The sequence below is a fragment of the Nelumbo lutea genome, chromosome 4 (genome assembly GCF_056320005.1).
Source record: "Nelumbo lutea isolate HS-2025 chromosome 4, American lotus-T2T, whole genome shotgun sequence".
NCBI lineage: Eukaryota > Viridiplantae > Streptophyta > Magnoliopsida > Proteales > Nelumbonaceae > Nelumbo > Nelumbo lutea.
Window position 1 is genome coordinate 41,021,968 of NC_142687.1, and position 27,389 is coordinate 41,049,356.

General features: G+C 35.9%; 1 protein-coding gene and 1 long non-coding RNA gene across 4 annotated transcripts in view; both read right to left on the reverse strand.

The window, feature by feature from the left end:
* Positions 1 to 13,407, reverse strand: part of LOC148855386 (uncharacterized) — a 47,253-nt gene extending 33,846 nt beyond the window's left edge. For both annotated transcript variants that reach the window (XM_088982807.1, XM_088982808.1), the window contains exons 1-5: positions 13,068 to 13,407; positions 12,906 to 12,984; positions 12,733 to 12,820; positions 12,459 to 12,608; positions 6,086 to 6,217 (exon numbers count right to left, since the gene is read on the reverse strand). In XM_088982807.1, the coding sequence (XP_088838933.1) occupies positions 6,086 to 6,217; positions 12,459 to 12,608; positions 12,733 to 12,820; positions 12,906 to 12,984; positions 13,068 to 13,172 (554 nt within the window). In that variant the 5' untranslated portion in view covers positions 13,173 to 13,407. The remainder of the gene's footprint in view (positions 1 to 6,085; positions 6,218 to 12,458; positions 12,609 to 12,732; positions 12,821 to 12,905; positions 12,985 to 13,067) is intronic.
* A 3,242-nt stretch (positions 13,408 to 16,649) lies between these two features.
* Positions 16,650 to 19,782, reverse strand: LOC148855387 (uncharacterized). 2 transcript variants are annotated; one of them, XR_016112485.1, is made up of 5 exons: positions 19,611 to 19,777; positions 18,770 to 19,038; positions 17,594 to 17,888; positions 17,389 to 17,485; positions 16,650 to 17,273 (listed from the first exon to the last, which is right to left on the reverse strand). It is a non-coding gene; the product is annotated as an uncharacterized LOC148855387 (long non-coding RNA). The 2 variants fall into 2 exon arrangements; XR_016112486.1 differs by lacking the exon at positions 17,594 to 17,888 and having other exon boundaries at positions 19,611 to 19,782.
* Between the last annotated feature and the right edge of the window lie 7,607 nt (positions 19,783 to 27,389).

Genomic DNA, 27,389 nt, shown 5'->3' on the forward strand with positions numbered 1-27,389 from the left:
AGGACTGGTACCATTACTACAGTTAGGTTGGATGGTGCAAATTACTTAGAATGGTCACAATCTACAAAGATGGCCATTGGTGTTCGTGGGAAATTAGGGTATATCACTAGTGAAGAAGTGAAACCCGAAACTAGCAACTCCGGGTGGGTACAAGAGAATTATATGGTGATGATTTGGTTGTGTAATTCCATGTTGCCCCATATAAGTAAAAATTTTTTATGGGCAAATACAGTTAAGGAAATATGGGATCGGGTTGCAGAAACCTATTCACATAGGGAGAATGTTGCTAGGGCTTATCAGTTGAGAAATCAGATTATTTCTACAAAATAGGGAGATAGACCTGTTGCAGCCTATTTTTCAGCCCTTAAAACATTGTGGCAGGAGATTGACCATTTAGAGACATTTGCTTGGGAAACCACTAAGGATGCAGCTACCTATCAAAAACATCTAGAGAAGTATAGGGTGTTTGAATTTCTTGTTGGCCTTAATCATGAGTATGATATTGCAAGAGAACATCTTCTTTCCAGGGATAGTGTTACCCTCTCCTAGGCATATGCCTTTGTGTCAGGGAAAGAGAGCAAGAGAGATGTGATGATGAAAAATACTGTTTTTTATCAATCTGCCATGGTTAGTACTGTGAAACCTAAACAAAGTGGAGACTGGGGTGGTAGTGAAATCAAGAAGAAAGATAAAACAGATTTGATCTATGACTACTGTAAGAAGCCTAAACACAAAAGAGATACTTGCTGAAAGTTTCACCCACATCTTGTGCCGACTATACTGAAAAATATGAAGGGAAATGCTCACATGGGAATTACTGGTGACATTCTGGCCCCTCCTACTACAGCTGCTCTGGAGTCTGTTGTAGTTGTTGTAGTAAGGGCCGAACATAAGAGGTATGGGCAACTTTTGAACCAATGGGAAACAACCAGTTCCAGTTCAGTAGCAAGTAGACAGCAAGGTACAGGTGGTACTGGTGGAGTCCACTCTACTTCCTTTGCTCAAACAGGTAGTTCACATGTCACTGCAAATTATGTTTCTACTTCAGGTAAGGAGGGACCTCCTTGGATTATAGATTTTGGAGCCTCAGAGCACATGACCCATAGCTCTACTATTTTTTCTTCTTACCAGCTCTGTTCTAGTAGAGATAGGGTCTCCATAGCTGATGGATCCCATGTTCCCATTGCTGGGAAGGGATCTATCAAGATTAGTGATTCTATTTCTCTTCCCTCTGTCCTTCATGTTCCCAAATTGAGCACTAATTCGCTATCTGTTAGTAGTTTGATTAAGAACCTGAATTGCTCTGTAATTTTCTCTCCTGGTCATTGTATTTTGCAGGATATGGATTCAAAGATGACGATTGGGAGTGGTCGTGAAGTGAATGGGATCTACCTCTTAGATATGCTTCCTCCTCATCAAAGTCATCATGTCAGTAGGGATAGTGAGTCGGGCCTGTGGGTCAAATTATGTTTTGGCATAATCGTTTGGGACATTTACCTTTTTCTTCTTTGAGTCTTTTGTTTCCAAAACTTTGAGTTTGTTAGTTTGTCAAGTTTGGAGGGTGAAGGTTGTCAACTTGGAAAGCATTGTAGACATTCATTTAAACCTAGTAATAAAAGATGTTCTTCTTCTTTTGATGTTATCCATTCTAATGTGTAGGGACCTTACCATGTTCCTTCTATGGTAGGCTATCGATATTTTCTCTTATTTGTGGATGATTTCTCATGATACTCTTGGATTTACCCAATGAGATCCCGCAATGAAGTGTCATCCTTGGTGAGGCAATTTCATTAGATGGTGCTAGCACAGTTTGGAACAAGAATAAAGGTGTTCAGATTAGACAATGCCAGGGAATATTTTGAAAAACACCTTGCCTTGTATCTGTTAGAATATGGTATTGTCCATCAAAGTAGTTGTCCCTATAGTCCACAGTAGAATGGTGTTGCAGAAAGGAAAAACAAACACAATGTTGAGATTGCAAGAAGCATGATGATCACATCTACAGTTCCAGTTCAGTTTTGGGGTGATGCAATTCTCACAGTAGTATATCTGATTAACAGGGTGCCCTTTTGTATATTTGGATTCAGCACCCCACTCAGTCTCCTTTTTCCCAAGGGAGAGATGTTTCATATTCCTCTCAAGGTGTTTGGGTGTGTCTGCTTTGCACATATCCTTGGTCCTCACCGTTCAAAGCTTGATCCAAAGGAAAAGAAGTGTCTTCCTTGGATATGCAGAAAATCAGAAAGGGCACTACTGCTATGATCCAGTCTCTAGAAGCCGGTATGTTACCATGGATGTCACCTTTTTGAATCTGCATACTTCTTCTCAAAGAATCCTTCTCAGGGTGAGTGTTTTGGGGAAGTGAGTTAGCAGTCTATTCCTCTCCTAGTTCCAATCCCTGTGTCTACTCTTGTGCTTGACCCTCCTATGTCACCTAACTTACCACTTCCTTTGCATCCTACTTCTCAACATTACTTACGACAGAGACTTCACAAGGAGGTTGATTCAACTACAACAGAACTCACATCACTTCATGTTGGTTCCTTGGAAACTCCAGATTCAGCTGACATGGATTCAGGTATTCCTCTTAGTCCCGCTACTGTTTCAGTTCCCATTGATTCTACTAACCTTGTTACAGATAACCTCGACCTTCCTATTGCTCTCAAAAATGGGAAGAGAACGTGTACTACTCATTGTATTTCACAGTACTTATCCTACAGTGGACTTTCTCCTTCCTACCATGTTTTTCTTTCCTCTCTTGACCCTGTGTCTATACCCAAGGGTGTTAGTGAGGCTCTCTCCAAACCTGAGTGGAAGACAGCTATGTAGGAAGAGATGGAAGCTTTGATTAAGAATCAAACATGGGACATTGTGGATCTACCAGAGGCCAAGGAGACAGTTGGATGCAGATGGGTTTACACAGTAAAATATAAGGCAGATGGAAGTATAGAAAGGTACAAGGCAAGACTTGTTGCAAAAGGGTACACATAGACCTATGGCATTGATTACTTAGAGACCTTTGCACCAGTTGTAAAGAATGTTTTCCTAAATGGGGATCTACAAGAGGATGTGTATATGGATCTTCCTTATGGCTTCTACAGTGATGCTAAAAAGGGAAAGGTATGCAAGCTTAAGAATTCGCTTTATGGCTTGAAACAATCTCCTAGAGCATGGTTTGACAGATTCAGAATGGCCTTGATTGCTTTTGGCTACACTCTGACTCAATCCGATCATTCCTTGTTTGTGAAGCGAAGGGGATCTTTGGTGTCAGTCCTAATTGTTTATGTGGATGATATTGTTGTCACGGGGAATGACCTAAGTGAGATTGATTGTCTGAAAAGGAATCTACATAAAGAATTTGAAATTAAAGATCTTGGAGAACTGAGATACTTCTTAGGCATTGAAGTTGCAAGATCAAAACATGGAATTTTTATCTCTCAAATGAAGTATGTCTTGGATCTTCTTCAAGAGATAGGGAAGCTTGGAACGAAGGCAATCAGTACCCCTATTGATCAGAACCATAGAATCAATGCATCAGAAGGTGAACCAGTAAAGGACATCGGGAGATATTAGAGACTTGTGGGTCGGCTACTATACTTGTGTATGACAAGACCAGACATTTCCTATGCAGTAAGTGTGGTAAGTCAATACATGCATGCTCCATGAGTCCAGCATTGGGAGGCAATTTACAGGATTCTTTCTTATCTGAAGGGACACCCGGGCAAAGGCATATTGTTTACTGATCATGGACAGTTGAAACTAGAGGCTTATACAGATGCAGATTGGGCAGGATGCCTTGATGACAAGAGATCAACTTCAGGAGTGTGCACCCTTGTTGGGGGTAACCTTGTCTCGTGGAAGAGTAAGAAACAAACAGTGGTGGCAAGATCAAGTGTTGAATCTGAATACAGGGCCATGGCACATGGAGTTTCAGAACTTCTTTGGATCCGTTCCCTATTAGAAGAAATTGGTGTACAGGCAGAAGAGCCTATGATGTTGTATAGTGATAAACAGGCAGCAATTAACATTGCCCATAACCTAGTCCAGCATGACTAAACTAACCACATTGAAGTGGATAGACATTTTATCAGAGAAAGAGTGACTTCCAGAGAAGTTTGTCTTCCATACATTGCTTCTAATCTGCAACTCGCTGATGTTCTCACAAAAGGTGTTGCAAAGAACAAGCTAGAGCATGATCTACGCAAGTTGGGAATGTGTGACATTTACTCCCAACTTGAGGGGGAGTGTTGAGTTGGGCCTAGTTTTTTTTTCTTATTTTAAGTTATTTAGTTAGGAAGTTCTTGGGCTTTAGGCCCATTGGTTTATATTTTTAAGTTGTAACTGTTCAGCTACATTAGTAACCACCCTACTAAGAGCATCCTTGTAATATCTCATCCTTCAGGTTAAGTATAAATTATAATGAGGGGTTGGCAGCTAGGGTTAATCTAAGAATCCTGGTTGACTTCCTACTCTTTTCTCCTCTTTTCTTCTCTACTGCTGAAATCTTCATCTTCCTCTTCTTTCCCTTCACAAGGAATTCAACTAAATCAGCAATCAATGATTTCTACTTTTATAACTAACCAGGGATATCCCATGTGCAGGGTCAAATGGATCACCTAACATGGCGAGGGAATCTTCTAGTGTAGACTCAGCTGAAGGTTGTGGGCTATCGCCTTTGGTGCTCGACTTTTGTAGCCTTCTCCACGCCTGGTATCAGGACTCCATCATAATGGGCTTGGGCCTCTAGGCTGTCTTCTGGGCTAGCCGATGAGGTCCTAACACTCCTCTTCACCAAGATGTTGTAGCCTATTTTCCTTTTCAATAAATTTTCTTCTTTATTTATCTTTAGGGAAAAAAAGAGAGACTAGGTGACCTTGGTTAGGTGCTTAGATTGAAGGCCTTGACCATCAAAAATGTTTGTTTATGAAACCAAACCTACCAAGGTGACAAAAGTCACAAGGTAGACACCTTATTATAATATTATTATTACCATGTAAAGGATTATGGAGGTTTTACATCCCTTGTTCTTTTCTCTCTTTTCCTCAATTTCTATCTTAAATTTTTAGTATATAAAATCATAGCCTTCTCTAGTTTCTAATTTGATATGAAATTGCTCTATTAATTTATTATTTTTACAATATTGAAAATAATAGATTCAAAATACTATTGATACAGATTTTTATTTTTTTGATAGATGGTTATTGATAACGAAAAATTTTATTTTTTGACAAATTCTCAACTTGAGCCCACCCAAGTTGCACCCCTAATTTCCTAGAATTGCCTATAAGCTTTAAAAACTATAAATAATATTTCTTTCTTCTTTTTCTTATGTGTTGCCTCCTTTACATGGTGTGCTTGGTATTCTTGGTGGTGACAATGGTACAAGACCAATTTGTGGGTGTGAGTGTGAGAGGTGACAAGTTGGTTGAACTTCCAAATAACAAACTTGAAGGTTATCATTTCTGTAATGTGCCATCTAAACAAAAATGAAAACATGAGCAGGAAGTGGCATGTCACCAACTCACAAGGAAAAATTACAGAAGCTTCCTTAGTTTCTTTTATCCAGTAGAAATTCAGTGAATTGTGATTTAGATGCTTTGGCAAGTTATGATCACCCACAATCTAAGTACACCAAAAGATCACATAGGGTCTGGGCCATAATGGCAGATCTGCAGTACAATGCATCCCTGTTCACTCCCTCCCAATCAAGTGAACCTGATGGTTTGTTTGCTGATCTTCTAAACAAATTGAGCAAAACATTCATCTTTGACGCCAGAAGTTATTTGAATAAACACTAATGCCCATCTTATGATATGCAAAGAATAGTTTATACACATTTTTTCAAAATGCAAACCTTTATTTAACAACCTAAACCATCAATGCTGCTAATAGCATAATCAGTATTAATTATCCCTCTTCATACACACAGACAAAGAAACATCCGAAGGTGCTGAAGGAAAATTTAAGAAACCAACTGTGGTTTCATTGATTTACCAAAATACAACTGTCGTTTCCTTGAGTCTTCTTGTCATTTACATCCACTAATAAACCATAAAGCTTTTGCCCAAGTGTTTTGAGAAAATACCTTAAGTGATCCTGCAAGAGATGAAGAAAAATTTCTGCTTCCAGGTCTTCTGTTGAAAGTTTGCTTGAACAGGGTATTTTTAATTTTCTTCTTACACCAAGCAAAACATCTCTATAGGATGGCCTCCAACCCCTTCAGTAACAATGGAAAATGATAAGATCATTACCAAATCAATTACTCAAAAGATGCCTCTAAAAATGGATTCACATGAAATCAATTGAAGGAAAAACAAATTAATAAATAAACTAATGCCAAAATCAAACCAAAAAAGGAGCAAGAAATTTGATGGATGTCAAGATAAATGTCCATTATCATCAATCAAGGACTAAAAACTCAGTTCCACTCAACGAATTGGTAATCTGTTAATCAATGTGCTAGAAATGGCATGATACTTGCTATAACCAATGTTATTAAAATCATAATCATAGAGAAGACTTTCAGTTTCCGCAATGCAAAAAATGTGAGAGATCTTGTGAAGATGATCGACTGAAAACATGCAAGGCAGGAAGAATGGGAAGGAAACAGAAAGAGTTTTCACTGCAGCAAACAAGTGGAGGGAATAACTCAGGGTCAAAACAAAGACCCTCATCCTCGAAGAGGTATTGCACAGTAGCAACACAGCATTGAAAACCAAGGAAGTAGGAAAGGGCAGTATCCTTCTCAAGGAATATATTCCTTCATCCCTTATGAATGATGTTGAAGATGTTACAGTTCTCACTGCTGCTACTGCAATGGAGTCCAAATCAACTTGGGAAAGGGGTCTTGAAGAGTCTCCTGTAATTGCCACATTTGCATTTCCCTTCTTGTTCTTGACCCGAGCTGGTATGAGATGAGAGTAAAGCTTCCAACAAGTGTCTCTAGTATACTTTGTCTTCTTGCAATAGTCACACACCAAGTCCTTCTTGTCCTCCCCCTATCTCCATTTGGCTTAGATTTGACTGTACTAATCATAGCAGACTGATCAATCCCAGGTTGTCTCAACATGGCATTCCTCCTGCTCTCCTCTCCAAAGACAAAGGCATAAACTTGAGAAAGAATCACACTTTCTCTAGAAAGGAGGTTTGGCCTGGCAATGTTGAATACAGGGTTCAGCCCAGCCAAGAACTCAAAAACCCTATTCTTTTCTACCAACCCCTGATAGGTTGTTGCATCCTTCATACTCTCCCAAATCACAGTTTCTAAGTGGTCTATCCAAGGTTTAAAATTTCAATACGATATGCTCGATACGGAGCACATCATATCGTATCTTTTAATATAAGATACGGGATACGCAACAAATCATGTGTTGCGTATCTATTCAACCGTATCGGTACCGTATCACCCGTTTCGGTGGCATATCGGTCAATACACCACCGATACGGGGGCGTATCGATATGCCCCCAAAACGACACAGGCGGAAAACAAAAAGTTTGAACTGGAGAAAGGTTTCTTTCTCCCAAAAAAAAAAAGCCTTCTCTCCCTCCCAAACCTCTCACGTACTTGCCTAGACTGCTAGATCTACCAAAAAAAACAACAAAAATGCATCAAACTTGAAGTTTTGGGAAGATTTTTGAAGTTTTGGAAAATATTGCAAAAATAGGTGAGTTTTCATTTTTTTTTTCATTTAATCTCTTTGGTTTGTTGTTTCTTTCTTGTTTGAATGCTTGGAAGTGCTCTAAACTTAGCTGATCTACATTTCCCATGTCAAAAACAACAATTTTTTTTTTATTATATGTGTAGATCTATGGATTTTTATGAAGAAATATGGAAAAATAAAAATTAAAAAAAAATGCTTGTTTTTTTATTTGAATGTAAGAACTTAATATGTTAGAAACGTATGGATGATCTACCATATCCATGTAAGATTTGAAATTTTCTATTTAATATTTGCTTTTTTTATTTTTTTTATAATTTTCGGAAATAAAAAATAAATATTAATTATTTATCTTTTATTATGATTTGTCCATAATGACTGAATGTATTGTAGATCTATGGCTGATCTATCATATTCATAGATCATTTGGCATTTTGGCATTTATTCTTTAAATAAATTTCTTTTTTTTTTGTAATTTTCGAAATTAAAAATAAATATTAATTAATTATTTTTTATTTGATTTGTCCATAAACACTGAATATATTCTTAATATATGACTGATCTATCATATCCATAGATAATTTGACATTTATCATTCAAATACGATTTTCTTTTTTGTAATTTTCAGAATTAAAAATAAATATTAGTTAATTATTTTTATTATGATGTCCATGAGAACTGAATATATTCTTAATATATGGCTGATCTATCATATCCATAGATCATTTGAAATTTATCATTCAAATATGATTTTTTTTCTTTTGAATTTTTTTGTAATCTTCAGAATTAAAAATAAATATTAACTAATTATTTTTTATTATGATTTGTCCATAAACACTGAATATATTCTTAATATATGGCTGACCAATCATATCCATAGATCATTTGACATTTATCATTCAAATATGATTTTTTTGTAATTTTCAGAATTAAAAATAAATATTAATTAATTATTTCTTATTATGGTTTGTCCATAAACACTGAATATACTCTTAATATATGGCTGATCTATCATATCCATAGATCATTTGACATTTGTATTCAAATATGATTTTTTTGAAATTTTTTTTTGTAATTTTTAGAATTAATAATAAATAATATTTAATTACATTTTGTTATGATATAGCCCTAAGGACTGAATATATTCTTAATATATGGCTGATCTATCATATCCATAGATCATTTGACATTTGTCGTTCAAATATGATTTTTTTTAATTTTTTGTAATTTTCAGAATTAATAATAAACAATATTTAATTGTATTTGAGTATGATGCGGTTCTATAAATTCTATTAAAACATATTAATTTAATGTGTATATATATATATATATATATCTTATTAAAGCCTTATATTTAGTGTTATTGATGTATTTTTATGTTATATTGAAGTTTTTATAGTGTTCCTATGTGTATCTTTGCGTATCTTAATCTTTCACCGATACGCATGCATATCCAAAGTGTATCTCCATACGTATCTTAAAATTGCCTTCCTGATACGCTAGGCGTATCCGATACCTTGAACCTTGGGTCTATCTCCTGCCAAAGAGTTTTCAGTGTGGAGAAATACATGGCAAGAAGTCTATCTCCATGTTTTGTACCAATCACCTGATTCCTTAACTGATAGGCTCTACCTACATTTTGTTTCTGGGAATAGGTTTTAGTCACTCCATCCCAAATCTCCTTTGCAATATTAGCCCACAAGAAATTTTTACCAATGTAAGGTAACAAAGTTACACAGCTAAGCCATCACCATGTAATTCTCCTATACCCACCGGAAGGGATCTGTATCAGGTTTCTTCTCCTCCCCAATTTCCCACAAGCACTAATAGCCATCTTAGCTAATTGTGCCCATTCTAGGTAATTTGTACCATCAAAATTCATTGTAGTAATGATTCAAAACCAAAAAATATCACTACTACCTCCAACACCCAGACCCATGTTACTGGCAAACTTCTGCTCGATACTCTAATTCTCCATTTAACTTCAAACTGCTTAAAACCAGGAAATAACCAAGTAGAAAGCCTCCAAGATCAAATTGATCTCACACACAAGGGTAACAGACCTTTCCAGAAGAAGTCTCTCCTCCCATTGTCTCCCACCAGAGAGAAATATGAATCAGTCATTCCAGAGGGCTCAGAAATTCCCAGAAATCTAACCGCCCCCTATAGAAAACCTAGAGAAGTCCAGCGATACCTAAGCGCCCAAGATTAGATCAAAATTGAATAGTCCAACTTGATTAGGACTCTTCCCCGCACTCCAATTCTTCCTAATTTTGATGCCAAAACATAGATAACCCTCCTGATGACTAGAAAACACCAAAAAATCCAAGAACTAGACAATCTGAAGTAGATCAATCAGCCCTTTATCTCCTCATGCAATTGGATGATTTAGGACTGCATGGAAGAACTTCAAGAAACCCTAGCCGAGCTCTAATACCGAGTAGAAGATTGCTGAAATAAAAATCTATAAAAGAAAAAGAGTATTTCTTGAAGAAGAAAGAAAGAGAGAAGAAAGAGAATAAAAGAGTTTGAGAGAAACTGCCCTCTTCACAATTATTTATAGTTTAAAATAATAAAGAGTACAAAGACCAATATGCCCTTATAGGGAGGCTAACACATAAAACACTTAAAATAACTGCTCAAAAAGGACCCAACAAGAGTGTTGTGGTCCCCACTTCCTATCTAAACAATAAATAATCAAAAACTACCGCTACAAACTGCACAAAACTATCTAAAACCTCAACAATCTTGAAAAGCTATAATGGGATTTCTTGTGGAATGGAGGTTGAGAAGGAAAGAAAAAAGATCACTTAATCAACTAGACTAGGGAATTGTTTGCAAGCCGAAGAAGGAAGTTGACCTGGGACTAGGTCCAAAAGAGAAAAGGAACATAACCTTGCTTGGAAAATTGCAATGGAGATCGGATAAGGAGCCTGGCTCTTTTTCGGCCTCTATATTCCATAGTAAATAATTAAATATGGTGAGGATGTTGTTGGTAAGGGCAGCTCGTAATTGCTCTATCACTTCTCAACCCATCACCCTTGGAAAGGTATTGCCAAAACCTTTCCTTTTTTCTTGCCTCACATTCAGTTCAGCTTAGGGGATGGCAATGTCATCAATTTTTGGACTGACCTTTCATGGGACCACCACCCTCTTAGTGAATCCTTCCCTATCCTATTTAGACTAGTCCTAAATAAGCAAGATTCTGTCTCTACTGTCCTCTCTTGTGACAACAATGGACCAACCCATAACTTTAATTTTAGTAGAAATTTTACCAAGGAAATTTTGGAAGTATCCACTTTGTTGTCCGACTTAGAAGACATCTTCCTTTCCCCGTTGTCCCAGATGAGGTAGTCAGTCCCTTACCCAAAATGGTATTTTTATGTCTTTTACCTCAAGATCCTTCTTCCACCACCTGACTTTTGGACCCACTCCCTCTTTTTGGATAGAAAGGTTTGGCTCCCCTAGGTTCTCGGTTCTCTGTTCCTCCTAGAGTCTCTTTCTTTATCTGGGAGGCTGTTCATGTGTATCAACACCTACGACAACCTTCAGCAGAGGAGAAAATATCAGCTTTACATCTCTCCTCACACTTCCCCCTTTGTCTGCAAGACGGGAAATCCCTGAGGCATTTGGCAGTTATTCCCATCATTGTTGGAATGGCAACTTTTATTGGGCCCCACCCAACAGCATTTGTGACTTCATGCATCAATGGAAGGACATCAATTTGGGAAACAGGGGCAGACTCTATTAGAAAGCAATTATTCACACAGTTATGTGGCGAATTTGGGAGGAGAGGAACAAGAAATTTTTTGAAAATAAATGCAACCCTGTATAAGGCATCAAAAGACACATCTTGGCCCTGGTGAACTCCTGGATGCTTACCAGTAAGCACTTTGCAGGGATCAGCTATTGTGTTCAAGATAGAAACTTTGTTGAGATGTGGAACTCCCAGCTGCACTCTTACTCCTAGGCCAGCTACAGCTTTATCTTACAATTTGATGGTAGTTTAAAAGCCTTACCTGAAGTCAAAGCAGGACTTGGGAGAGTTATCCTAGATGTTAATGACACTGTGATATGGGCTTTTACAGTTTTACTGGCCCGGCTGCTGCTAGAGATGCCTCAGAAGCTGAAGTGAGAGCCCTACTGGCTGGTCTCAGAATTGCTAAAGCAATGCAGACAATACCTTTGTTACTTGAGAGAGATTTCAGGAATGTGATTGGTTCAGTCACTAATTCAGAAAATAGCCCCTGGCAGCTTGCCAAATTTTTTCTTGAAATAAGCGAGTTCACCTCCTTCCTTGGTTGCAGTTTCAAATGGATCCTAGAGAGCTTAACCAAAGAGATGACTTTTTAGCTAAATCAGGTTCAAAGATGACATTTTTTGTATAGTGCAGATAGACTTCCTGAGATGTGAAGGGCTTGTGTTTTTTGTTTTTTAGCCCTGTGCCTTTTTTTCTGTACATCCTCTCATGTTCATCTCTTTTTGCTGAACGAAATCATTACCCTTTCTCAAAAAGAAAGTAAAAAAGTCCCAGCCAATTGATGTGAATTGCATAAACTAGATAAGTTATAAGCTTCACAAATAAACACGTAAGATTCAAACAACAAATGTAAGGTTTCTAGAAAAAAGGATTGAATCATAGGACCTCAACAACAAACCTTAGGCATTTGGCAACATTGGCTATAACTGAGATAAACCACTTGCATAATTAATCATAAATGCCATTTCACAGCCACCTAGAAACAGAGAACTTGAACCCAAATTTAAATTCACCCTACCACGAATAGTATAGCGTACAACCTTAATGTAGATCGGGCATCTGCTGCAAGGAACAAGAACCGTGACTCCAGAAGTTCTATAAAGTCCTGGCGCTCCTCGTTGTCCTCTCCAATCATTATGTAATCATTATCAGCTCTACTCGTTATTGATTTTAGTAAAGGGCTAAAGTAGCTGAACACAAATGGGATGAAAACAATCAGAAAGGAAGTTCACACTTGAGCATCACCAGGAGAATTTGCTATTGCTAAAAAGAGACAAGAGAAGAAAACTACAGATTGAGATGGCAAAAACACACCTTGGGCCAAAGAGAATCCTTTCGAGCTCATACAATTCAGAGTCAGTAGCAAGTTCAAGAACTGACCGCAGCTCAGGATCGAAAGTCCCTATAAAATTAGTCATAAGAAGCATCATCAAAAACGTGAAACCAAAATACCTAGAAAATAAATAGCAACTGATACATAAATTCACCTTCCCCTCTTCTTGAAATGGATGCCTGAGGACAACCCATTAACCGAGGACAATTTTTACTCCCAAACGACCTCAGGCTCTGCAAATTCACATTAAAAAGATACAGGTTTTCTGCATTTTTTTCTTCAGAAATTGAAACAAAAGATAGGTTTTGACACTTACCCATGAAGAAAGGGTTAGTGGGTATTTAACTTTGGTGGCCGAGGATGCGAAGGGAAGGGGATTAAGGTCGTAGGCCAAGAGAAACGTTGGAGCTGTAGTAGCCATCTGATTACTTCAGGGAGGAAGTTGAACCAGAAGTGCACGTTAGCATCCTCATTAAGCTTGAGACCCTGAATTGGCAGAGGTACGGTTTCTGGGTCCTTCCAATGTTCGAGGACGTTCACTCATCACCCTCGACTGGGCTTTCATTCGTTATCACTTTCTTCCAGTATTCTCCGGGAAATAACAAAATTCAGGTTCATCGTGATTACCTGAAAAGACGGGGGGCATTTCGGTTTCTACAAAATTGAGGTAAGTTGGCAAATTTATTAAAGTACCCCTAAGTTTAAAAAAATTGGCTAACTCTATCCCTACCTATTAAATCCCCCCTTAGTATCTAATAATATTTAATCATAATCCGTTCAAATGTCCACATGATGCATATAATCTTTTAAAACCCAAAATTACCCTTTTGTGATCGATTTTGCTTTCTATGGTTCCTTTAAAATATATATTAAATAAGGGCAAAATCACTCTTCATCTTCTTCCTCCTCCAAATCATTTCCACCCTAGTCCTACAAACCTCAATGACAATCATTATCATTGTCATCGCCATTACCTATGCCCACCTCTGGCAATGTTCATGTAAAATATTGTTTTCTGTCAATCTGGAGAAGGTCATAGGGCTGCTGTTGTTCATGTAAAATAATGTTTTGGGCCTTAATATCAAACAGTGCTGCTCATGTAAAATATTGTTTTCTAAGAAAACGCTCATGTAAACAGTGTGGGGCTGTTGTTGTTGAATGGGCCAAAAGAAGGTCGTGGGGCTGGGGCGAAGGTCAATCTGGAGATCTTCATCTTCTTGGTCATCGAAGCAGACGAAGGTGGGTGGTGGTAGAGCTGATGGATGGTAGTCATTGAGATTTGCGGGGCTAGGGCAGAAGTGGTTTGGAGGAGGAAAGTTGATCTATTTTAAAAAGTTAATATTAGGGCACAAAAGTTAATCTATTTTAAAAATTATATTAAAATGATTATTTTTATTGATATTAGGGCACAAAAGTTGCCCTTATCAACTATAATCCCTTTTTAAAATATAGTTCAACAAATTTCAAAAGAGATTTCAATTTAGCATCAATAAAATTTGAAATTTTAACATCCCTACCCACAATCCATGGTTTTTGTTTTCCCTCCTCTCCTCTTCATTATCCTAGAACCACAAATCCTAGAGAAATATAACCACAGAACCAATCAATCAGAACCTAGTTCAAGTGCCTTCTCTGCAAACTTTGGTTTGAAAAGATCAATGGCCTTTCTGCACACAGGCCTTTCAAGCCTTTTGCGTTGATTAACTGCTCATCGGGTTTAAAAATGAGGCAAGAAATTAAAGAATGTCTGACAATAGACCATTAACGATTACTTGAGCACGAACAACTTTACCAACTAATTAGACAACAACAAAAACAACTACCACCAAATTTTCCCCATGTTCTTGGAAAGAATAATTACTAAAGGGAAAAGCACCTCCTCTTGCCTAACTTTTGTAAAGTTGAACTTCTTTCCGTCAATAGGCTGGAGTACATTGTCAACACAAAACTCTGTAGGCCACTTCTTGAGGTGGCGACCCTTGCTCATCTGGGCAATAAAGCCATACTTACCCCTACTACAACAGGGCAATGAACCCATATACCCAGTTGAACAAAACACTCTACTACAACCTTGAGGTTCACATGCACGAAAAGAATAATTGCATTTCACAAGAAAGTATTCCTCTCGAGCATTTCAAAGAACAAATGTTCTGTTTTTTGTAATTCTCCAGCTTTGCAAAGTGAACTAACAATAATGTCCCATGAATAAATATTCTTTTTAGGCATCTTCTTCAAACACGTGGAGCATAAAATATAACTTACCACACTTTGCATAGAACTCAATTAGCCTATTGAATAAAAAATGTCTCAGAATAATTACATGAACAACTTTACATGCTAACTAAGTAGATTTTCTTGTCTATGTGATCAATGGATCAGTTCTCCATTACTAAGGTCACTAGTGTTACGATTGGACTTGTTGTTGTTGAGAGTTAAAGAACAAGAATAAAACAAAGAACTCTCTTGAGAGTAAGAGAATAATGCAAAGTAAATTGTATTTCTTGTATGTATCAACCAGAACCTCATGAGTATAATATATACAAAAGAATAAAATAATAATAATAGAAAGAAAGAAAGAAAAGAATAGGTAATTGCTTATGTACATTATTTTTTAAATAAGCTATTTCTTATTTCAATTGTTTCTAATCAGGGAATAAATCCTTCATTAGAATCTTCTATCCTTGGAGAGTTGCCAATCTTAGACTTTTCCTCTTTCACACTATTCTACTTAGAATAACCTTCCTTAATATGCCTCCTCAAGTGAAACTGGGTTGGAAGCACATGAAGCTTGGACAAGAAATAGTCAAAGTGGGTGGAGGAAAGGAGTTTTATAAACATATCAACAAGTTGATCATTAGTAGAGATATATTGGACTGTTAAAGTTTTGCGAAGAATATGATCCCACAAAAAATGAAAATCAACTTCAATGTGCTTGGTACAAGCATGAAATATTAGATGCACAGCTAAATACATAGCACCAATATTGTCACAATAGAGAACAGGCAGAGAGGACTGGTGGACACCCAAATCACATAAGGGAGACTAAAGCCATAATAATTCAGATGTAATATTAGCTAAGGAGTGAATTTCAGCTTTAGTGTTGGACTACGCAATGGTGAATTGTTTTTAGCACTCTAAGAAATCAAATGAGAACCAAAGAAAATACCATAACCACCGGTAGAGCAGCAGTCATTAAGACAATCAATCCAGTCAACATTAGAGTATGCCATAAGAAACTTAGGGTAGTAGCAGCAAAAGAGAGCCTAAAATTAATTATACCTTTTAGGTAACACAGAATATGTTTGACAGTTGTCTAATGATCATTAGTAGAATTCTGGAGAAATTAGCACACCTTGTTTACTACGAATGTCACATCTGGTTGGGTCAAGGTAACATAATGCAAGGCACCAACAACGCTACGATATTGAGTAAGATCAGGCAAAGGCTCACCCTAGAACTTCAACAATATGGATGTAGGTGCCATAGGTGTAGATAATGGCTTAGAAGCTACAAGATTGATCTTCTATAAAAGATCAAGAATATAGCGTCGTTGAGAGAAAAACAACCCATTCTTGTCTCGATGTACTTCTACACCAAGGAAATAGTGAAGAGAGCCAAGATCCTTAAGAGAAAAACTACGAGACAAATCCATAATAAGCTAAGGGACATGAGAAGCAAAAGAACTAGTAACAATAATATCATCAACATATACCAAAATATAGAGAGAAATATTGGCTTTGTGATAGATAAAAAGAGATGGATCACACTGAGAGCCTCTAAAGCCAAGATCATGTAATCTGCTAATTCTTTTATTAAGCCGAGAGGACCATGCATTAGGAGCCTGACGAAGTCATAAAGAGCTTTATTTAACTTGCAAATATAATCTAGACAAATCTAATCCTCAAAACCATGAGGTTGATGCATACATACATACATACATACATACATACATATATATTCATGAATAAAACCATTCAAAAAGGCATTTGTGAACATCTAATTGTTTGATGTCCATCCATGTGACATGGCTAAAGATAGTACCATACGAATAGTTCCCAATTTAACGACTAGACTAAATGTATCAATAATATCGACGCAACGAACCTGAGAAAAACCTTGAGCAACTAATCTAGTTTTATACTCTATAGAATTGTTAAGTTTTCTTATGATTTTATAAAACCACTTAAAGCCAATAACATTCATAGTGGGATCATAAAGAACAAGTTGCCATGTACGATTTTGGAGAAGAGCATGAAACTTAGAGGCCATCATAGAATGCCAGTGAGTAGACTTGAACGCCTGAGAATAGGTAGAAGGTTCCACATCACAAGCACTATTATCTACCCGAAGTCCTTTAGGAAGAGGATACCGTGCAACAACCATAGCATGAGAGTGGCGAGCAAACATAGAAGGAGTGGCCATAGAATGAGTTCGTCCCGATGAAGGAGGAACAATAAGTGTAGTGTCAAGAATATCCTGAATCAACCACGTCCTCTGAGGTGGCAGTTCTGCTTGAATGACACTATAAGATAAAGAACCATCAGTAGGAACATCAATAGAAGAAGAAAGACCCAAAGAAGTATCATGTTTATTGGGAGAAGTAATAGCAGTATTAGAGAGAGAGAAAGAGAAGTCACCTCTATGCCAGTAACTATGGTTACAGGTAGCAAGGAAATTGGTGTCGAATCTAGATGTCCAAAAGATGAAATATCTTAGGAAATCCGAGGAAATTATCTATCATCAAAAACATGTTTGGAAATCATTTCTTGTGAAGTAATTGGATTATAACACCTATACCTTTTATGATAAGAACTGTAACTAATGAAAATGCAACGAACATACCTATAATATATTTTATGCTTGTATGGTCGAATAAGAGGATATCGAAGACAACCAAAACTCCATAACACGGAATAATTAGGTACTCGCCCAAATAATTTTTCATATGGAGAGATATTACCAAGGGCCTATGTAGGCAACCAGTTAATGAGAAAAATTGTAGTTTTATTGCTTCAACCTGATTTGGGGAGAGAAGAGGATGCCAGTAGAGAGAGTGGACTCAATAGTATGTTGGTTTTTCTTTCAGCACTACTGCTCTGCTCATGAGTATGAGGACAACTCACTCGATGCAAAATTCCTTCATTGTCATTGTCCAAAAGTTGAGATAACATACGTTATTCACCGCCCCAATCACTTTGAAACATTTTTATTTTAGTAGAGAACATATTTTCAGCATGCCTCTTGAATTTAAAAAAAAGTATTAAAAACATCTTATTTTCTTTCAAGAGGATAAATCCAAGAGAATTTTAAATATGCATCAATAAACATGACAAAATAGCGACAACCTTTTGTAGACAAAACTAGGGCAAGTCCCCACACATTAGAGTAAATTAATTCCAAAGATTGTGAAATAGTACTGGAAGAAACAAACAAACTTAAATGATGGGCTTTGCCTAATTAACAAGCCTCACACAAAATTTTCATTGATAGTTCCAAAATAAGGCAAACCAATTTTAGAATTCACTAATTTAACAATTTTTAGAGAAGCATGTCCAAGTTGATGATGACTCTGAAGAGAAGCTTTTTCTCCAACAAAAACTTTAGTTGAATTCCTTTTGTCACCAGTAGTGCCCAAAAACTAATAAATTCCATCTCTATTTGGTCCTCTAATTAAAATTCTCCCCCGTATGATCCTTAAATAAAAAGAAATCCTGGTGAAATTTAAACACCAAATCATTACCTCTTGTAAATTTGCTAACATAAATTAAATTCTTTGTCAAAGCATGAACATGATATTTTTTTTTCAATTTAAATTGATGTTGATCACAAGTTAGAGAAGATGAACCAATACTCTTAATTGCCAAACCTTCTCCATTACCAATTTTTACTTGATCCATACCAAAAAAATCAGAATTTTCTTTAGATTGTTAGCATCTAGAGTCATGTGATGAGTAGCTCCACTATCAAGATACCATGTAGGATCAAAATTAGTAGTCAAGCCATTGTAGGAGGACATACCATTGTGGAATGCAATAGAGGGTCTGGAGAATTAATTTTGCTTTCTCCTTGGTACAAAAGAGAATACTGTTTGTAGCACTTTAAGACTCCATGTTCAGCCATTACCATGTTCAGCCATTACCTTCGTATTATTGTTGTCCCCCATCTCTCTCAATCGACCATTGCTGAGTTCTCACTAGTGACGACATCGACAATGGCATCTCTCTCTGATCTGATCCAACCACCAGCTTTGATGTCCTTCACTTGAAAGCTTATGGTCCATTTGGTTGCTGAGAAGGGATGGGATGATAAAAGGATGAGATGAGAAAGGACAATTTTATTTTCTCAATTTGGATGCCTGTGTTTGTTTGTTGAGACCTATTATCCCATACAATTTGCTTTCTAGTGTTTGGTTGATGTAAAAATTTTGTAGGATGTTTGATTTGAGCAAAATGGTATCCAACTCCAAAATATAGTCCTACCATATCCAACTCCGCATGTATTCACACAAGATCTAAAGCACCATTTGTTAAACCAGGCGCTAACGCACATGGATGGCTTCTTTATACTCATCGTCACTAATGCACCAGATCAGAATAAGGGATTTTTCTAGACCCGTAACAATAACATGGATTTTTTCCAAATCTGTAACAATAGGGTTAAACCAGACGCTAACACACTAGACCAGGAGAAGGGATGGCTTCTCTCTACTTGTCAGCGATGAAAAAAGTCGTCTAGCCAACCATGGTTGAAGGGTCAAGATGTCGAGAGGTCGATGGAGAAGCTTTCAATAGAAGTGAATGAAAATGATAAAAAAAAAATAATAATGGGAAACATGAGAGGAAGTTGGATCTATACTTACACTTGGAATAAACTATAGGGAACGTCATCGGTGAGCTCATCGTTGGAGGATGCGCAAGTAGAAGACGAGTGACTGGAGTGTTGGTAGTCTGATAGACAATAGGTTTTATCATGCAACTGATACAATTTTCTCTTCTCAGTGGGGTCTCACCATTTTGGTGTGACCCCGCAGTCTAACTTTTGGGAACCCGCATATCTTTATTTTCTTGAGATTCTATCATAACAAACATAGGAAAGGTGGAATATTCCACCAATATTCTTGCCATCCCTTTCCTTTCCCGCAAACCAAACAGACCATTAGAGTGCAGTAAAAAGTGGGAGATGGGTATGAAGCTCGAGTTAATTTCCTTATGTAGCATTGTTCATTCATCACCGATAAAAGGTAAGATTGAAAGCCAACATGACCTAGGATATAGTTATCCTCCTTTTTAGGATTGAACTTTTGTCGTTTATGTTGTTGCTAGGAGGAAAACTTCATCGTTTGTTTAGTTTAATACTAAAATTGCGTGATTCATTATCATTATCAACCATGTTTGGTTTATTTGAATTTCTTGATGAATATGGTGTTATCTTCTTAAATTTTTTTTTCTAAATTTTCTTAAATTTCTATAAGTATGGGATTCAAGTGGCTGGGATTTATTGTCAATTGAACCCAATTACTTAATATTCATGTCATGGTATATGGTGTTCATAATCCGAGCTTCTGCTGCTCAGGATCCAATCCTTAGTACAAGTGAACTTTTCAAAACTATGCGCTCAAACCGGTAGTTGGCTTTAACACCTCTACATATTCTAGTGCAAGAGAATTCGAAGCTAAAAGAATCAAGATGCATCAATATCGGTTGCATGCCGTATGGCCTATTGGCTTCAACTGCTCCCCTAGTCCTTGAATAACATATTCGAAGAGATTGAACTATAAATAGTAGATGTAAGGAGCATTCCCAGTAAGCGTTATTGAGTGGATGGTGCTTGTCTAGAGTTTTGTTATTGTGACTTTATCCAAAATTTGTGGAGCCACTTGTAAGAATTAAATAATTATATAGTGCACTTTGGTCCGTTGTCCTTTAGAGAACAAGAAAATATACAAAGAAAACAAAGATCTACTCCATATTTTACATTTGATCTTTTTTAATTACAAAATCATCCCTGCTCGCTTGATTCCACTCAAAGCAAAACTTGATTTTGGAAGCATATCTAATTTACATACTTTATTGCTTCCTAGCTTAAGATTCTTAATTACATATGAAAAGCAGAATTGGTTAAGTAATAATAATGGGCCCAAGGAAGAAGAACAATAAAAGAAGGCAATGCCCAACAAACTTGGATAATTATGGAGTTGAGCATGAGAAACATCTCTCCTTGATTTAGAAATTCTTTCTTATTGCTTCTCAAAATTCTTGGTTGAATCTCCTCTCTTCTGTACAGGGCACCATCAGATTTGGGAGATTCTGACTTCTTAGTTGTTTCATCAGACCCTAGGCTGGATTTCTTTATCCTTGACTTCAATTGTTTAATTTCCTACAGAAGAAATGGAAGAATGCTTTACTGCTATGAACAATGCCCTGGACAAAAACAACTAGGTAATATCAATACTGGTAAAGTTCCTATTTTTATAATCCCCTTAGATGGTTAAAATAGTGTAATTTTGATTCAAGGAGAGGTTTGAAATGTGTCAACTTAGAATCAGAAATATATTCATATCATGGTATACGGTGTACTCCACAAATAAAAAATTTTATTTTCTTTAAAAAAGTAATAGGAGTACAGGACTTCTATGCAAGATAAAGAGTAAATACAAGATCTATATTCTTTGCATCTTTTCTTTTGCAGTTTTTGGCAACTTTGTCAAGTTGTTGCATGCTTATGCTTTTTCTAAAGTATTGGAATCTTCTATTGGACAGGTCTTCTCAAAATTGTTAGGTTCAAATCATCAAGAAGCCAAGATAAACATCCTCAAAGATGTTAGTAATCAGGCCTAGAAGGTAGGTAGAAAAGCTTCTTTTAACTTTTAGTGAATAATTAGAAAGGAATTATCACATATATATGTACTTTCTGGGGTACGGTTGTGTGGCTATTAGTGTCTTTTTAAGGACTAATTGCCTTTTTCCTTCAACTTTTGTTAAAGAAATTGTTGTTCCAAAAGATAAGTTTTGCCATTCTTTAGACTATTTCTACACCATGACTAATATTTCTAGATGTCAAATACATTAATAAGAAAGATGGTTATGATTGTCCATTTCACTCTAGTTTTTTGTTTTAATATATCCCCTTGGTGAATCACATAAATTGTGGATCCTACCTGCCTACATATAAAACAGTCATAGTGTTTCTTTATTGATAACTTCTTTCTACAATCTACCATTGTGTGTACCTTAGATTTTCATCATTATACAAGGATTATCTGGTAAATAATTCAATTTCATATGAATTTCAAAGAGCTCCAGCAAGCTATCCCTTTCAGCATTTTCTTAAGCCATACAAGAAGAATTCGTAGTATTATCCAAGTAACACTAGTATAGGCTTGTCTGGGTTGTAGGATGACTTTGTTGCTTGGTCCTCCAAGATGTGGGAAAACCACTTTGTTGCTAGCACTTTCAGGGAAATTAGACCAAAACCTCAAGGTTTTGTATCTCTTATGAAAGCCCTGTGAAAATCCAACTTAGAGAATAACAGATAAACAATGCATATGGTTATGAATATAGATCTATAAATCAATAATTTACAAACTATATACAACATTCTTAAGAGAGGAATGGTAATGACAAGCTGAATTGATTGAGTTGGTAGGTCATGTGTTATTGCTCTAAAGTTCAATTAGACTTGCTTATATTTTCTAATAAACACTTGTAAAAGGCTTGGTTATTTGTATTAAAATGAAACAAGTTTTGTTCACATATTTATAGTGGTTTGGTTGTAGGTTTCTGCTGATACTCTCTTCTTTTGTGGTTTGGTCTATCTTCTTATTTGTTTATTTATATATGTTTCTTTGATAAGGGAACCAGAACCATGTTTAATCTTGGGGCAGGAGACATAGTAATGCTTCTCCATTCAATAAGAGTAACTTGTCTTTAGTCTATTTTCTTGTGGACTTTCTTGTGAACTTTGATCAAATGATTGTATTCCTTGTTCTTAAGGTGATATAGAACTTTATCATCATATCATGTATTAGATACTTGATTCATTCCTTTGTTGACATTTTTTTTTGTGTTTTTTCCTTTTTTTCCACTACATAGCCACAATTTGGTTTTTTCTTCATTTATGGGTTTTATTTTAAAAACTACACTATGTTTTGGAATAGTCTTCCTAGGTTTCTGCTAATCCAAATGTTAAAGCTTCCAGTAATAAGCTTGATCATAAAGCTGGTGACAAAAAGTACTCAATTCATTCTCTTGATGATGTTGGTGGAATGATACGCAGTACCATATCTGCATATGAATTTAAGGTAAGCATGCTTTTTCTGAGATAACTATAAATTGTTGCTGCACTATCTTCTATTAGTATATTGCTACAAACTTTGTAGAATATGTTACCATTTATGTTGGATTTCTCAGTAACTATTGGCTTGTTAATGGAAACTTGGAAAGCTATTAATCCTTGTTCAAGGGATTAAACATTTTTTATATTTACTTAGAATTTTATATTTCTATATAGGACTTGTAGTGATTATATCTGTGATAAACGTAATTCCATTTTTGTGGACATTTATAGAATTGAGGAATTGAAGATATTATAAGTTATGTGGATACTTATAGACAAGGGCCTGGTCTCTCTATGAGTGTTTTGGGTAAGTTGAATGGAGGGCCAGTTAAAATAAAAAACAAGAAAGCATTATGGCATATTTTTTGAATCTTAAAGAAAACTCCCCATTTATGAATAAATTGGAAATGCAATATCTAATACACTAATATAATAGAACTGTTCTTTTAAGCGTTACAAGACCCTCTTGGTAGGATGTGGTTATACTCTAAAGTTTCAATCATCTTTCATCTTCATCAAATGATAATTCCTAATGGACTTTTACAAATAATAAAACCATATAATTGCCCTCTTGTTTTCCTAGCATTTTGATAGAATTTGTTGGGCCAACATAGTAACAAAGACTTCTCCCTTCTATGCCATAAGGCTCCATTCTCCTAAAAAATAACAGAATAATCCATTTCAAAGCTTTAAGTTAAGTGATTTAGAGCCCATTTGGGAGAGCCTGTGTGTCATATAAACTTTGGCATACATTATACGTATAGCCTCATCCAAACTTTGGCATACATTTTACCCTTTTCAAGTCAAGTTGTGTTGTTGGCAAATCTTGACCTAAGGCTACTAGCCCCCGCATGCCCACCGAGATCAGACCCAATTTTGTATTGGTCTCAAATTTAGACCAGATTCTGGTTGGACATTTAGAAGCCATCAAGTAAAAGTTGCTAGCTTACATTGTTTCAGGGCAGACAAAGTTGCCATGGCAGCATTCTTCTAAGCTTGCCTTTTGGTCTTAGTTGGTTCTTCTACAAAGTTCATAAGCTCAACTGTGCATGAAAAGATAAGAACATGACCTAGTCCAGATCAAATAGTAGTATAAATAGGAAGATTTAACCCTGTTCTATGGGTTGTCTCTTGAAGAAAATTCTTATTAATCATGTTTCATCCTTTTACTTAGAAGAACACTAACAGAAGTGTAATAAATACTTTACTATTTTGATCATTGGGATGCCCACAATTTTAGGAAAATAAAAAGAAAAATGTTAAGACATATGCATGCATAAAAGATAAATTTTATTAAAATATCCATATTATTGGGCATATTACTAGATGCACTTTTAATAGAATGGAGAAAATCCTTTCTATTAAATAAATAGAGATATATAAATGAGAATTCATCATTTAGTTGTGACACTGACACATGAATACACTTAATGTCTTCAGCCTACTCCCTAGCTTAGAGCCTAGGGATCTTTTCTAACTTTTACAATTTTTTGGTTTTTGTTTTTTGGTTGTTTACAACACACCTGAATTTGCTAACTACTCCATCCCAACCAATATCCTAGCCATTAACCACCAGAGATCTTGTTTCTTCCAGGAAAAGATTGAAGTAAATATGCTAGCCATTAAACACTAACTTGTTTAAGCTTTACCGAAGTGTCCTTTACTAGTTGTCCAATATGCAGTCTTGTCTTGTTCCTACCAATCATTTGGTTCCCTTCTTACATGAGTCTTCATAGAGAAGAAAGGCAAGGCATCATTCATGTAGTTGTTCCCAAATAGTTGGGTAGGCTGAGTTAGGTTTTATTGAACTTGACTCCTTTCTTAAATCCACTGAAGTGTATTTGTATGCATAAACATGCATATATGTGGGTCAATAAGAGAGGGCCTATTTTGTAAAGATTACCACATTGACTGCTTCAACTGCAATGCTGAAATAGTCTGATGACTAGTAGAAAGCTAAGTAAGTAAATGGTATTAACAGCTATGATCTGTAGAGGTTGAACTTGTGAGATACACCATTACTATGTAATTTTAAATCTATGCTTCAAATCTTTTAAATGGCAGTTGATTGAGAGGAGGTTGATAGTTACAATGGGGAGTTCCAACTTGCTAAGGTCTATCTGGTAAATAAGTCATTTTTGTTAGACCAGGTGGTGGACTGTGAGGTTGCTACATCCAAATCTTTAGGCTTGTTCTTCCTTGAAGGTTAGGAGGTGGCATGGGCTGTCTTTAGGATATTGAAAGAGCGGGAGAGATCAATGCAAACACAAGGATAAAAGGATGGCAGGAGGTGGTCCATTGGGTAAAGAAGGTGGTTAGGGGTTTGGTTTTGGGTTGACTTGTGAACATGTATTTTGTTGTGGTTGTTGTTGTTTATCTAGCTTGCTTTGTCTACCTTGTGACCATGGTTGTGGGTATTGATCATGGGTGTTTTTTTTCACTCTATTATTTGTATTTGTTATCAAGGTGATCCTTTGTTTCATTAAGCCTTTGGTTTTGTTTTTGAGTATTGATTAATACTCCCTAGCATTTTGTATGTAACTCATTTCTTTTAATATATTTTTCTTTTCTTTTATTTTATATATAGACCCAATGTTGGTCCTAGCTATCTGGTGTCTTGGAGGGGAGTGATGTATGAGGACCTAACCTTTGGAACTGTTTTTCATAAAGTGATTACTCTCAGACTCAGACTTGTACACTAACAAAACACATGCTAGGTTTTATTTTTATGTCCAATTCACATTTCACCATTGGTTTTCCCATTGTTAGAGACTTTGTTCTTTGATAGGAAGGAATCAATTAATATAATCGTATTTGTGCTTTTATTTATCAAAAGAAAATCATAACTGCACTCTCTAATATGTGTTTGGTCTATTCTTATTTGTTTATCAGGATGGTGTCAAGATAGACGATCCTGTAATTGAGGTATTCAATGGGCAAGAGGTCGAAACGTGGTCTTCCATGGTGATAAAGGACTGCAACGTTTTCCTTGAGATCTCACTTTGGATGGAACACATTATCAACTCAGTTGAAGATGAAAATGTACATACAAATTACTAATGTTGAAATGGATAAGAAACTTTCCACACATACACAAAATCAACTAACATGTGTTTATATAGAAGAAAATTTGTTGAATAAAGTACTAAATGTGTATTAATGACAATATTTGTTATTTACCAGGTAAAAGTAGGAGGTTCTGTGCAAAACAAGGGTTGGGTCTTGGAAAAAGTTGATTATAAAGACACAAAAGAGTTAGTTTGTTACAGGGACGTATATATATTCTTTTTTGTTGCTTCAAATAACATGTCCATTGAATTTTAGTTACAAAAGAGTAGCTGAATGTAATAAAATGTCTCTCTGCATTTTTAAATCAACTCTTGCAAAAAAGACTTCATTAAGACTTCCTCCTGATTTTCCATATTCCATTTTTTGCTTGCTTTCATCATCGGGTGGTAACGTGGTCCAAACATACGAAAGCAAAAGGGTTATATAGGTTATTTGAAGCAAAGTAGAAATAAACTAAAAATATATATACATATATATATATATATATTTTATATTATACACACACAGATATATATAGAGGTAGTCACAACTGCCACTAAAGCATTGGTCAAACTTATAGCGGTAGTCGGTACATCTTTTAACGACAATCACAACTGCTGATAAAAGTGCTTTTAGTGCCTTTTTTTTTTTTTGTTTTTATCAGCAGTCATGAAAACCGCCGTTAGAACTTTTAGCGACACTTCTTTTAACAACATTTTGTCAACTGCTGATAATACTTTTAACTGCTACTAAAAGTCATTTTTTCTGTAGTGTAGATCCTTCAATATTATGATGTTAGATTTGAAATTTTTGTATTCCAATATCTATACTAAAATTAATTATGCCACTAATACACAAAAACAAATCACATCTCTTATTTAAGGGAAAACAAAGAGAAATTTACCAATATTATGTCTACCTAGTCCTACGAATAAAAACAAAAGTACAAAACCCAATTTTGTATTATTATTTTATCAACTAAGAAACATGAATTTAAATGGCTATGAGGCATAGGTCTGAAAAAAAAAAAAAAAAAAACAACTGTGAGGAACATGCTCAAACTGCCTAGCCTCATAGTTTTTTGATACTTGCAATATGCAAACATCAATTATGACAAGTTTTTCTCAATTTGATATTTACAAATACATATATTAGGGTGGATATATTAATGTTTGAACCTATTCAGTAACATTTCAGTCACTCTTAAAAGTAATATGTTCTTTATAGAATACAATATTATGGCATCGATACTTTG